Source organism: Salvelinus fontinalis, chromosome 28 (assembly GCF_029448725.1).
Source record: "Salvelinus fontinalis isolate EN_2023a chromosome 28, ASM2944872v1, whole genome shotgun sequence".
NCBI lineage: Eukaryota > Metazoa > Chordata > Actinopteri > Salmoniformes > Salmonidae > Salvelinus > Salvelinus fontinalis.
The window spans coordinates 38910380-38925202 of record NC_074692.1 but is presented as its reverse complement, the minus strand read 5'-3'; the positions used below and the strand labels follow the sequence as shown (position 1 = coordinate 38925202).

At 40.7% G+C, this 14823-nt stretch overlaps 2 protein-coding genes across 2 annotated transcripts in view; both read right to left on the bottom strand.

Annotated features, from left to right (window-relative positions):
• The window catches only part of LOC129826690 (neural proliferation differentiation and control protein 1-like), a 47660-nt gene extending 42590 nt beyond the window's left edge, over positions 1-5070 (bottom strand). The window contains exon 1 of the mRNA XM_055887696.1: positions 4628-5070. Coding sequence (XP_055743671.1) covers positions 4628-4730 — 103 coding nt within the window. The 5' untranslated portion in view covers positions 4731-5070. The remainder of the gene's footprint in view (positions 1-4627) is intronic.
• A 4594-nt stretch (positions 5071-9664) lies between these two features.
• Positions 9665-14823, bottom strand: part of LOC129826689 (protein Niban 2-like) — a 35389-nt gene continuing 30230 nt past the window's right edge. Inside the window, exon 14 of the mRNA XM_055887695.1 lies at positions 9665-13233. Within this exon, the coding sequence (XP_055743670.1) occupies positions 12134-13233 (1100 nt within the window). The 3' untranslated portion in view covers positions 9665-12133. The remainder of the gene's footprint in view (positions 13234-14823) is intronic.

Genomic DNA, 14823 nt, shown 5'->3' with positions numbered 1-14823 from the left:
GGCATTACAGAATACAGCCTAATGAATGATTGATAATACACACTAATATCCCTGATATCAGTAAATCATGAAGACTTAAATAGAACTGATTCAAATGGTTCCCATTGATCAGGGTTGTGTGACAGCGGCCCGGAATCAGTTAGGCTTCTATTCCAGTGCCTGACTAAATTATTAGACATGGTCCCCTGACTTGCCTAGTTAAATACATTTAAATCTTAATTTGAGGATGTGGTTGAAATGATCTTCATAGGATATAAGTGTTTCTGGGAACAGAACTCTGCAATGGAAAATATCGTAAGTCTCAAAACTATTAACCTATCATTCAAATGATTTTGGTTATATTCTCTCTTCAGAATAGAAAGGAGGATTCAAAAAGAGCAAAGATATGCAAGACGCACACAGCACAGCAGACAAGTTTTGGAACCTCTAAATCTAACATTTGGTCATTCTTTTGTGACACGATAAGATCTGAAAGCTGCTGACAGCAAGCAGGCCAGTTAGTTCACCATGTGTGACGTCAGTCGATTGACATTTTCCATTCACTTCCACACAACAACAAAACACTGGGCCAGGAAATACATGAAAAAACATGAAGGTTTCTTAATGTTTAAATCAGATCTTACTTCAAATATTTTTTTGTGCAAAAAAATCCCTAAGACAGCCAGTAACAGCAAGTCCATGCACTTCCTTTTGAGGCTAAAGCCAAGACCTCTGCAGACGTGAGAGCCTGTAAGACAATAAGAGGCAGGTGAGATGAAGAAACCAAATTCGGTCTCGCTCCCAAAACCAACGCCTTCGGGGAAAGGAACAGAACTGCCCTGGTCGTGTTGCCCCGGTTACGCTCCACAGCATCTAATAAACCTTGGCAGCTAACCTTTTCATTCATCCATCTCTCCTACCTCATCTCCCCCCTTTCATCTCTCTCTCCTCCTCTTGGGGCATCAGCAAAACAACAAATTCGACATCTCCACGGCGACAAAGCAATCGATTTCCCCCAGAAACGTTCTCTTCTCTCAACACTAAATGTCAATCCCCTTATTCTCAATTATCATTGATAGGCTTTTAATTGTGCTTCTGGTATTCCAAGTGGCATCTCTTCCAAGAAGAGTTGGACAAAGCCTATGGTTTCCTTGAACAGTCACAGGTTGCATCCTATTTCCTACCCAAATTACTGGAGAAACAAACCCACATTATAGATCTGAATTTTAACAATGGGGCCTCCCTCTGGTCTGAAACTGCATCACTCTAAAACATAATGCCAGAAACTGTTTCTCTCTAAAAACAGTCTTTTTTGGACATAAGGAAAGAGTGTATGCAGGACGGCAGTGCAAGCCCAGCACATCTCTTTTAAGGAGCAGAATACTATACAGTTGTAGTGCTCTCCTCTATGGCACTATAATCAGGTTATAATCTCCATTTTACAGCCTTAACAGAAGCCTGTGCTCTCCTCTCAGTCCTTCTATCCACAGCAGCACAGAGCTCACAGACCCAGGTTAAGTCCCAAATAACACCCTATATAGCAAACTACTTCCGACCACCCTTTGAGCTCTGGTCGAAAGTAGTGCACTGTAAAATGGAATGGGGTGCAAATTAGGACACCCCAGTCTGTCATTGCTACCTGTGCTTAAGAGCTCACAACAGGGTTGTTCCATTTCATTTCAGCAAGCCATGACACCCACCCTCTCAGATTGTTCTGAAAGGGTTTCTGTAGTTAGAAACAAGAATTCCTGCAACATTATCTTTTTAAAAGACATTAAGCCTAACTGATTGCACCCAAATTGGCCATTGGTCATGTAAAATAACCCATGAGCACCAACATGTGAAGTTCATATGAGCATGTCAAATTAAAAGCTACATGAGCGTGTCATATGAAAGCTACATGTTTTGATATATATACACACACACACACACCTAGTTTAACCATTTTCCACCCTAAAAATGTAGAATTAGCAAAGGCTTTTGGTCAAACACATAGAAAAGGTATTAGTATTAAAGGTATAAGAAATACATCAAAACACAATGATATTGAAGACCCCTGCCAGCTAATATGAATAAATGTTTCTGCCTTCTGTAAGTTTAAGAAACATTGCCTTATGCCTTGAAATTCTGTTACCAAAAAAAACACATACCTTTAAGATCTTTTCTAATTTATCTCATGAGGACAGAGGTTAATGAAAGTTCACAGAGCTAACAAGTAAAGGTAGACCTATGAATTAGTGTTTTTACTGATATCAATTTTGTTTATGAATTAATATGTGATTAAAACTCGACATCCCCCCCCCACCAAAAAATAAATAAAAAAAATTGGTAAAGGAATTTCTGCAATTGAATTGGCTACAATGGGAAATCATAGTAGTCACAAACAGTTGGATTCACAAGTTTGGTCAGCACAGTAGAGTTCAGTACAATACTGTACTTTATTGAGCTCTACTGTGCTGTACTTTGATGTACAAACTTGTGAAACAGATGTCAATGTCTGGTTCAGATTTGGTCTTGCCCGTGCCAATCAAATTTAGTCTTGTAGAGCTCATTAAAATAATAGCCAGCATGTAGAATAATAACCAAATATGCAAAGGATGATTTTGCATATTTCTACCTTTGTGAACCTATTTAGGATACATCAACATGAAGAGAATGACATTCATATGCATAATTATGCATTTCTGTGTAGTACAGATCATGGACATATAATGAAATTCCGTTACTGCAATTCCGTTAACAAGTGTAAATCCACTTCACTTACTGTATTTCAATAACCAAAAGAAAGTTTTAAAGTCAATGTGTCATGTCATAGCTGATACCCCATTCTTTCTGCATATGTCGTTGAATCTTAATTCGGAGCAGATATTTTTGAAAACGTGGACACCAAAAAAAAAAACTGAGGAAGATTTTACCAAAATCGTTTTACTAAACTCTGCATCTTCACAGTTCTTCCAGTGAATGTGTTTTTGTAAAATTATCAGTGTAAATTGGTAAAAGTCATCTTTGTGCATTGAGTTGTATGATTTATTAACTTTGAAATCAATGTTTTTTTTGTTTGGGATACATTTTACACTGACACAAGTAATTTCAATTTAGAAAGATTCATATAATATTCAATACATATAGTACCCAACATCTGATTTGGACCAAACATCCATTATGTTTGACAAGTAGTATGAAGCTGCAGCTTGGAGTATTGTTTATTCATATTATGTACCGGTAATGTATTCTCAGGGAATTTGATGGCTAATTTCTCTGAAGGGGGAAAAAAAACTATTAAAGCTCCATGCTCTACCAACTGAGCCACACGGGAAACTCTGACCATTGACTTGAATAGGGATTCCCATTCTAGTGAATCTATTTCTGTGGTTTCTCTGACAGGGGGAATGTGTTAGAGGACAGCCTAGAACAGGGTTCTCCAACCCTATTCCTGGAGAGCTACCCTCCTGTGGGTTTTTGCTCCAACCCAAGTTGTAACTAACATGATTCAGCTTATCAACCCATTTTTTAAAATCAGGTGTGCTAGATTAGGGTTGGAGCAAAATATACAGGGCACAGTTTCCCGAAAGCATCTTAAGGCTAAACTCATCGTTAGAACCTTCGTAGGAGCATCTTTAAATCTCCAAGCTGTTTCACAAAACCATCATTAGTAAAGTTGCACTTTAAAACGCTTGTTATTTACCGACTGCCTCAGACCAGTCGTAGAACAGCAAAGTGCGTCATTAGATGCATTTTTGCCCTTTATACACAGAAGATCTCTGCTGGTTTCTCTGACAGGGGGAATGTGTCACAGGACAGCATAAATACCATCACTGGAATGGACATAGTACCTCTGACCAATGACTTGAATAGGGGTAGTCTCTCTGACAGGGGGAGTGTGTCACAGAACAGCTTGCCTACTGATAGCCAGTTTCCATTTCACCACGAAGATAAGATACCTCACGGGTGTGTGTGTGTGTCCGTCCAAGTGTCTACATATGGATGATATGATACATGGTATCATTGTAATGCATTTTGCAGCCGTGTAGTCCAGGCTTGTAACCTAATAAAGGTTCCCGGCCTTCTGGTAATCATGCAATGTAGTCACTAGTCAGTAACGGCCATTTATATATGGCTCTAGTAATTACTGTTTAAGTGTGAGTGTCCACAGACATGCCATACGTCACATCTTATCAGGTCATCCCCAGCCAGATGCGTCACCACCCTCCCCCAGGGTAATATGTCAGTGTTTGAGGTACACCATTTCAGATACATAGAATTTATTGAAACATGACCCAAATATCTCATGTGTAGTCTGTGCTATGCACTATGAATTGAGCTATCCCCAAAAAACTGAAGGGGGATTTCAAAAACAAGCCTCACAGAAACCACAGGTGCTCTGAAGTTGCGTGCTTAAACACATAACATTCACAAATGGGAATACACACCAATTGAAATATCACTTTTAAATTCTAAAATAGCCTATGGTCAGATAAGTCATATTTTCATTAGTTAGTGTAGGCCTATCATATGTTACTATATGTTAGGGAACGCGATAACATCTGTAAATATGTTTTAATTGACAGCATATGACATCATCCACATCAACTTTAATAAATGTGCGCAAAACATGCGCCGACTTCCATATTAAAAGTGTTGTTCTTACCTGGCATGCAAGCGCTCATAGACACGAAAATTGCAATAACAGCAACCTGGGTTAGAAGCGTAGCGGCGGGCCTGTGATCGACCCCTCTTTTCGGCGATAGCATGCTGCAAAGCGCTCCTACAACTGATAGAACAGAGTTGGGATTCGGGGGTCGGTCATACCCCCATTCCCTTACTGCAGAAGGAAGCTCAGGAAATGTGTTCAGCTTCTGTAAATATGTAGTCCGAATGCGAAGTAGCGCTCAGTTGCAGTTATCAGATTCGGTAATAGAGCGATGATGAACGATGTCGTCTCCTCTGTGTTTTGCGCAGGATCCCATTGAGTTGAGCGCTATATTGGGTGAAGCTTGAAGAAACGACTGTGAGGGCTGTTATTGCTGAGCTGTCGGTCTTTGGTGAGAGCCGTACGTAGACGATGTCGTCACAACGCTCTCCTAAACCGTTTTGCCGTACGCAAAGCCGCAATTACAGACAGAGGGGAAGAGGCGAAGGGAGAGGTTTTACTCCGCCCACGAAAATAATACCACGAAGTGAGGAATCTATGTATGAAGGTCTGTGAGTGTCGAATTTGGCAACAAAACATTTAATTGCTAATTTGCTACGTGAGGTTTATTTGATCGAATACAAGTTTCGTAATGGTTAGTTTGTTACAAATGCACTGATATAAGTGGACGCACGTGGCATTTTGGCAACTTTGAAAAAATACTTTATGAGAGTTGTGCCTCTTTTCATAGAGATAGAGGACTCATGAATATTACCCGTTTTAGTATGGACGTTGCCAATGAGGGCTTCCACTATTTTAAAGTAGTCAACTGGGTGGGGATTCCTATGAGTTGGGCGCAATCAGCCAATGAAGACAAATACAACTGACTACATTAAAATGGAAATAGCCTCAATCGTGCTGCCCATGTGGTCTCAGACGCTATAATGTCACAGATACAAAGATGAGTCCTCTATCTCTATGACGTATCTGCCCTCTCCTTGGCTACGACGGTCCCATCTGATCTCGCCTCCTACCGCCTGCGTTTCATCTTTGAGGACATGTATTTCCATTGTGAGCAGTCACTTGGCTATCTAGTCAATATAATAGACAGTACAGAAGAGAAAAATATGCATTTTCATAAGACACTAGACTAGTGCTTCTAGTGCAGGGATCATGAACTACATTTAGCCCCAGGACAATGTTTAATTGAGCGGATGGTCAGGGGGCCTGAACATAATTACAAATAGTTTGTAAACTGCAAATTGACCGCAAGAAGCAGACACTAAAACAATAATTTCAAACCTCAAGAGGAAGTCGAAGACTATCCTCAGTGAATTTCATAAATACAGTGAAACATTTGTTATAATTTTTAGATTAAACTATACTAAATATACACTGCTCAAAAAAATAAAGGGAACACTTAAACAACACAATGTAACTCCAAGTCAATCACACTTCTGTGAAATCAAACTGTCCACTTAGGAAGCAACACTGATTGACAATAAATTTCACATGCTGTTGTGCAAATGGAATAGACAAACGGTGGAAATTATTGGCAATTAGCAAGACACCCCCAAAAAAGGAGTGATTCTGCAGGTGGTGACCTTTTTGCCACAGCTCGCATTGATGTGCCATCCTGAATGAACTGCACTACCTGAGCCACTTGTGTGGGTTGTAGACTCTGTCTCATGCTACCACTAGAGTGAGAGCACCGCCAGCATTCAAAAGTGACCAAAACATCAGCCAGGAAGCATAGGAACTGAGAAGTGGTCTGTGGTCACCACCTGCAGAATCACTCCTTTTTTGGGGGTGTCTTGCTAATTGCCTATAATTTCCACCTTTTGTCTATTCCATTTGCACAACATCATGTGAAATTTATTGTCAATCAGTGTAACGGCTTTCCTCCTCCTCTTCATCAGAAGAGGAGGAGCAGGGATCGAACCAAAATGCAGCTGAGTTTGTAGACATGATTTATTAAAGGAAAAACACGAAAACACGAACTTGACTAATAAACTAACAAAACAAATAAACGGTGTAGACAGATCTGAACGAAGGACTCACATAACACACGAGAACTCACGAACAGGGAAAAAAGCCTACACATAAAAAACACTGAACAAACAAACCGAAACCAGTCCCGTGTGGCCTAACGACATACACAAACACAGGAGACAATCACCCACAACGAACACTGTGAAAACACCTACCTAAATATGACTCTTAATTAGAGGAACGCCAAACACCTGCCTCTAGTTAAGAGCCATACCAGGCAACCCATAAACCAACATAGAAACAGAAAACATAGAATGCCCACCCAAACTCACGTCCTGACCAACTAACACATATAACAAACTAACAGAAATAGGTCAGGAACGTGACAATCAGTGTTGCTTCCTAATTGGACAGTTTGATTTCACAGAAGTGTGATTGACTTGGAGTTACATTGTGTTGTTTAAGTGTTCGCTTTATTTTTTTGAGCAGTGTATATATTATATATTATATATTCCCTATATTCACGTCATCAAATAATTGTTTAAAACACTGTTTTGCAATGAAGGTCTACAATAGCCTCAACAGCACTCTGTAGGGTAGCGTCATGTGGTAGCCGGAGGACAGCTAGTTTCCGTCCTCCTCTGGGTTCAATGACTTCAATACAAAACCTAGGAGGCTCATGGTTCTCACCCCATTCTATAGACTTACACATAAATGCTAACTTCCAGAGGATGTCCTCCAACCTGTCAGAGCTCTTGCAGCATGAACTTACATGTTATCCACCCAATCAAAGGATCAGTGAATGAATCTAGTACTGAAAACATAAGCTACAGCTAGCTAGCACTGCAGTGGATAAAATGTAGGGAAAGACCGTTTTTAACAAATTCATTACTTTAACAATGAAGCGAGAGAGCACTATACTTAGTTGTATTTGTATCACTTTTCAAACACCCGGCTCAAAACAGAGGGATGCTATGTTAGCTAGCTGGCTATAACAGAGGGATGCTATGTTAGCTAGCTGGCTATAACAGAGGGATGCTATGTTAGCTAGCTGGCTATAACAGAGGGATGCTATGTTAGCTAGCTGGCTGCGGCTATCCAACACTGGAACTCTTCCAAGTCAAGGTAATCTTTTGGTTTTAATTTATTGCCACCAACTGAAACTGTATTGCATGATTGTAGCGGGTTTACGAAGGCGTTAGTTCTAGCTGATTGAGGACCTTATTACTGATGTTTGTTTTTTACAATAGTTTCTTTCTGCTTGCATTTTGTTTTTATATTTTGATGTGTTTTTTCTGTAATTCATGTAATTCAGGGCCTTCATCTCAGTATGACTCCCTGATAAAAGGTTAAATAAATAAAATGGTAGACATGTTGAGTATGACGTTAATAAGGTCGTTAGCTAATATGGTGACAATGCAGGCTGAGGGTAGCGGTTATATGGTTTGGCTTGGAAGGGTTTTTTCACCTGGTCAGACTGCTGTGTTGTGCACTGAAGTCCATACGTGAAGGAAAAGGGTGAGAGGAGAGCACGTAGATAAGATCAGCAATGTGCTCATGCAAAATGTTCATGCTGTTTGAATGTGGCTGCTATGAAATTGAACTGTGTTTGCATGCGATTAGGGCTGTATTCATTCCGTCGATTCGGTTGAAAATGTTTCTTAAAACGGAAGCAAATGGAACAAAGATACCTGAATTTGTTCAACAGAAACTCTCGTTTGCAACTGTTGGACTAATGATTTCATCCTAGATCAGCTAGATGCAGGCAAGAGTGTGCAAGGCGGTACTAAATGTGTCACCGTCTGTCACCTTGATTACAAACATTTCTCTTGACCTGTGCATCTACGTTGTACTTTAATTCATAGGCTAGGTTGTAGCAATGTCATCATGGGTATAGGGAAAATGTTAGTATCATGTAGTAGCCTGAACCCATCGTTACATTTGAGCTGGGTGAATGAAATATGAATGACAGTCATTCAATATGCTGTAATAGAAATAAGGCCATGCTTATGAAAATTAATAAAAATCTCCCTCCCTCATTTTAAATGTCACTGACTGCCACTGATTTGTATACGATCACATGTCGCTGTACTATGCGTGGGAATACTTTAACAGATTTCCAAAATTACACTCCGTTAGAGCTAATTTGCTGGTGTTTTTACGTCTAACAATATTTTTTTTAACCCACAGGCCACCAGTTGGGGAACCCAGTTCTAGTGCCTTCCCCCAGTTCTGAGAGAAATTGTGTTCATAAATAGCACTTTGCTATTTTTTCCAAGGATGAAAATAATCTTAGTGCACATTGATGATTCATACATCAAGTGCATATGACGTGACACCAAGGTTACATAAGAAAAGGCTAAAATAGGAGATCCAAAACATTGAACAACGGTCTCTTGAAATATAATCTAACATTTTTAGAGGGATCTTTCATTTGGTTCGTGGAAGATCGCTATTTAATGTGGGTTATACATACTATACCTTCGTAGTAGGCCTGTAGTCTCTACAGTTGGCATTTCCTAAAACAGACAATTCATCTATGGCTACTACATTGCCCTCTTCTGAAGTCTCCCTTCAGACAGTTCACCAGATATGCATGAACCAATCTATGAGAAACGCAAACCAGGCAATCTGCAGTACAAACAACAAAGCAGGCAATCTGCAGTACAAACAACAAAGCAGGCAATCTGCAGTACAAACAACAAAGCAGGCAATCTGCAGTACAAACAACAAAGCAGGCAATCTGCAGTTCAAACAACAAAGCAGGCAATCTGCAGTTCAAACAACAAAGCAGGCAATCTGCAGTACAAACAACAAAGCAGGCAATCTGCAGTACAAACAACAAAGCAGGCAATCTGCAGTTCAAACAAAGCAGGCAATCTGCAGTTCAAACAAAGCAGGCAATCTGCAGTTCAAACAACAAAGCAGGCAATCTGCAGTACAAACAACAAAGAAGGCACCCCACCACTGTTTTGAACAGATGCACGGGGATGGGGCTGGAGAAATGGAACCAATCTCACATTTATAGACAGGGCTATGGACACAAGGAATGACCATCAATGATACATTTTAACCATATTGATTTGTTTTTATTTATACTTTTAACCATGTTTACAATTGCATTGCTTACAAACAATGGAGTAAAATACATTTGGAATTATGACAGTCAATGTGAAAGCAAGTTTAAATACTGCTCCACATGAACCCAACAACCATTTCAAAAGAGGGCAATCTGCGATTGGCACATCCATTTTGGAATTTGAGTGGTAACATTTCTCCATCCCTCATCTGTTTACCAACAATAGTGTCAGGAAGCCCACTTGTTTTTCAAATCCCAGATTGTCCCCTTTAACAAACCTGTGTTCCAATGGAAAACCATAACAGACCAACATACTTAAATCAATAATTATTTATGGATCACTAACAGTCTGTTGTATGACATTGAGTAAAACAAATGTAAAAGTACGCTCATCAAAGGGGATGGGTTGGGGACAGGGACACAAGGCAGTGTGGAATACATAATAAATACAAGAAAACAAATGGGGGGAAAACCATGTATATCACTGAAGATATGCATTTTGTACTATAGTCTTTGAAAAAAGAATGACTATGGTGGTGAAAAGGGCCAACAATGTATTTAATACTGCATGTACAGAGGCTTTTTCTGTTAGGAGCCATTCAATGTCAGAACTGAGGTATTCCCAGTCATATCAATAATAAATGGTAAAATATTAAGGACAACATATAAATAGCATTACTCATTTGATGTCATATTTTGCCATGATAACAGAAGAGTTGTGCACATCATTATGTTTGACAGATTGTCATTTCAATTTGAAATAAAAAGTACTTTGAACGCAATGTTTTCCAGTATTCCATAAGGCACGATTACTACAGGATTGCTTGATTCCCAGGCACCTTCCCATCAAATACCCCAGAAGATTATTGCAGACAGATGCACGATTACAACAGTATTTGAAATCCTCTGATAATAAAACATTAAACTGACAGGAGACTTCAGAGAGCAACTGTATGAAAGATGTGGGACAAACACCAATAAGATAACAAGGACATATTGGTCGTTGAATCTATGGAATAAATACTCTGATTTTTATTTCACTATGGCTAGCTCTAGCTTTGCACACCTTGCCGTGGTCCAATCCAAATAGAATTTAACACCATGGGTAAGCCGCACACTTGACAGCATGTAGATTCAGGGTTGAGCAGTAGTGCAGATCAGAGGGTTAACTAAGCAAACTTTAAACAAATCAATGATGCCACCGAACATTATACACGGTGTACAAAACATTAAGGACACCTGTCCTTTCCATGAGACTGACCAGGTAAATCCAGGTGAAAGCTATGATCAATTATTGATGTCACTTGTTAAATCAGTATAGCTGATTTGAGGAGACAGGTTAAAGAATGATGTTTAAGCCTTGAGACAGATTGTGGATGTGTGCCATTTAGAGGGTGAATGAGCAAGACAAGATTTAAGTGTCTTGGAACCGGAAGTGGTAGTAGGTGCCAGGCGCACCGATTTGTGTCAAGAACTGCAACGCTGCTGGGTGTTTCACACTCAACAGTTTCCTGTGTGTATCAAGAATGGTCCACCACCCACAAGGAATCAAAACAACTTGACAACTGTGGGAAGCATTAGAGTCCCTGTCCTGACAAATTGAGGCGGTTCTGAGGGGAAAGGGGGTGCAACTCAATATTAGGAAGGCGTCTAAGATTCTGTATACCCAACCAAGAAAAGCACCTGAATTGTGCGATTTCATATTTACAGAACACCATGACGAGGACAACTGGGTCCTTCAATCGTCCTCATCATTCACTACACAGTGAATATATACTAAAAAAGCATCATGAATGAGTTCCCCTTGTGTGGATGTAATGCAATACACACATAGCCTGGTCCCAAATCTGTTTGTGCGCTTGTAAATTCCATTCATTATCAAGCCATGTTTGGCATGACAATGAGTGACAATAAGTTGGCATGAGCGCACAAACATATCTGGCACTCGGGCTACAATGTACATGTTATCAATTGGAATGTGGGTTGAATGGAATGCACATGCTTTATCAGTTGGAATGTCTGTCAAAATATAGAAACACAAAAACAATAGAGACATTCAAGTTGTAATTGAGCCCCACCTAAGGTACAGACTGATTTAGTATTGGTGGATAATGTGTGGACAAAAAATAAAAAAGTTTAGAACTTATTAGAATTATCTTGAAGGTGTAAACCAATCAGTTGATCTAATGGAAAAACTACTGTATACAAACCATTTTCCATGTATTAAATTGTCTATGCTTTTGTGAGATTAGGTTTATGTAGTATAATATGCCTGTCTTCAGAAAAAAACATTTAAATCAATGCCAGCATACAGCCTAAACGAGGACTAATTCCTCACTGACTCTCTGCCTTCCCGGAGTCCTTCTCCTTTCCGGTCTCAGAGTCATTGTTCTGTGCTGCTGTTCCCTACTGGGCCACAGTCACGCCATCACCCCCTGCCTCAGGGACCACCTCTACTGCCTCTGGCCCCTCTGTACTGGGGCAGCATCATCCACCTTCTTCACCGCCTCACTGGTGAAAGACTGGAAGCCACTGTCGTCATGTGGCGGGGACAGGGAGCCCAAATCCACTGTTGCCTGTTCCAACTCTGAACTGACTACTGAAGTGGTCTCTACCTCCTCTGGCATTGGTCCTGGGTCAGGGACTGGCTCCGTCTCCAGGGCTGTTGGTGTGGGGATCTCCTCTTTTGCTGCTACCCTAGTCTGAGTAGAGAGTGAGGAAGATACCTCCTCTAAACTGGAAGGTGTGCTTTCCTCTTGGCTAAAAGCTGTTCGTGCCAGTGCCTCCTGATGAATTGGTTTTAAAGATTCCTCCTCTTTGCTTAGGGGTACACTATCCTTCTGGCTTGAGGGTGAAACTTCTGCCACTGCCTCCAGTACAGCCACCTCTACAGCTAGCTCGCTGTCCTCTCCCTGCACTGCATTCTCAATCTCCCGTATGGCACTCTCAATGGCTGACGCTGTGCTCTCAGGGTCGTGTAAAAAGCTCTTCGCCTCTGGGGACTTCATCGCACACTCAGCTTCCTGGGGTACATCTGAGATTTTGGTCTGTACCTCTGGGGCCTCACTCAAGATTGTCGCCGGCTCACCTTCTAGGACAGAGCCATTGGTTAGGGCAGGGGATGGAATGTTCTCTGGCTGGACTGGAGGAGGAGGGGCCTTTCTCTTTCCTTTCAGACTGGTTCCATTAACTTTGGCTGGTTCCTGGTGGACACTCTCTGGAGCTGAGGCATCGGTGTTCTGGTCCACTCCCCCCTCCTCAGGGATGCTGTCCACCATGGGGATGTCCAGATAGGACTCATTGACCAGGATGGGAGAGCCATCCAGCTGGATCATAGAGACTACCTGCTTCATCCTGCGCCTCCTCTGGGCCGCCCCTCCTGTGCTGTCCCCAGTCTCCTCCCTGTCCACCTCTTCCTGTCCTGTCCCATACTCCCCAGCCCAGTCGATGGCAGGGTTATCCCCCAGCAGGTGGAGGTTGGGATCACTGCTGGTCAGCACTATGCTGTCCCTGTAAAGGTTGTGTCTTCTCTGGACTGCTGCCTCCTTGACAGCTACAGTAAGAGGGAAGAAGAGAGAGAGAGACATTAAGACATTGTACACAGACCACGGGAGCAGCAGAAGCTTTTAACACGGCCTTGAGTTTTCCCTACTGAGGTCACCTTGGTAAGGAAGAACTCTGGGCCCTAGCTATAGCACGAGTACTATTCCATGCACTGAATACATAACATAACATTCAAATAGTATAGTTGCGACTATGTGATGTTAAATTCAAATCTTCCCATCACTAAGCCAATAGAACACCAATAATCAATGAAAACTTTGCAAATCAACTTGGAGGTACACAACTCCCCCTCTCGTCAGAAACCGTTTGTCCGTTACCAAGAACCCCATACCGTTTTTATTTTATTAACCCTTTGCATTACAAGTAAACCGTTTAAATTCCCCCAAATAAGCATACATTTTTAAATGTTCACACATTTAGTCAAATTTTGTGTTTCAAAATGCACATTTTATGCATGATTTATACGTTGAACCCTAACTCGCTGAGGTGAGTTACAAGGAAGTGAACCAGTTGCCTTTATGAATAGTGTGAGACAGGACGTTTTATTTGTATTTTTTTATTTCACCTTTATTTAACCAGATAGGCCAGTTGAGAACAAGTTCTCATACAACTGTGACCTGGCCAAGATAAAGAAAAGCAGTGCGACAATAAACAAGAGTTACACATTGACTGTACAACTAAAGTGTACAACTAAAACTACTATATTTTCATGTCTGGAAAAAATGTGGGATTAAATGGGTTAAAGTAATGATGGACTTCATTTATCTTTGCTTATTTGAGCTGCTCTTGCCATAATATGGACTTGGTCTTTTACCAAATCTTCTGTATCCCACCCCTACCTTGTCACAACACAACTGATTGGCTCAAACGCATTGCGAAAAGAAATTCCACAAATACATTTTTATCAAGGCACACTTGTTAATTAAAATGCATTCCAGGTGACTACCTCATGAAGCTGGTTGAGAGAATGCCAAGAGTGCAAAGCTGTCAAGGCAAAGGGTGGCTACTTTGAAGAATCTCAAATATATTTTGATTTGTTTAACACTTTTTGGGTTACTACATGATTCCATAGTAATGTCTTCACTATTATTCTACAACGTAGAAAATAGTAAAAATAAAGAAAACCCCTTGAATGAGAAGGTGTGTCTAAACTCTGGACTGGTACTGTATGAGTTACCACCACCTGTTGTTATGTTGGGTTCCTACTGACCAAAAAGGATGTTAATACATCTTTTTCCACAATGACATATATTGCTAAAATAAAAAGGTTTAAAGAATTACAGGCAGGCACCACATCCATTACGACAAGAAAAAAAAGCTCACTCGAACAAGCCTAATGTCTTTTAAGTATAAAAGCAAAGCCTACTTTCATATTGAAAGGTAGTGCAGTGGGATAAAGTCTTCGTGTGGGGTGGGAAAATTTTAATACATTGCCTTGTATACGGTCACATTGTGGGAGCAATAATTAAGCTGTTTGAGAAGATTTGAATCCTAATCCTGCCTATACATTGTTTAAAGTACAATAGACCAACATAACAACTGTAGTAGGCCAAAGCAGTGTGGTGGAAAACCTTGGCAG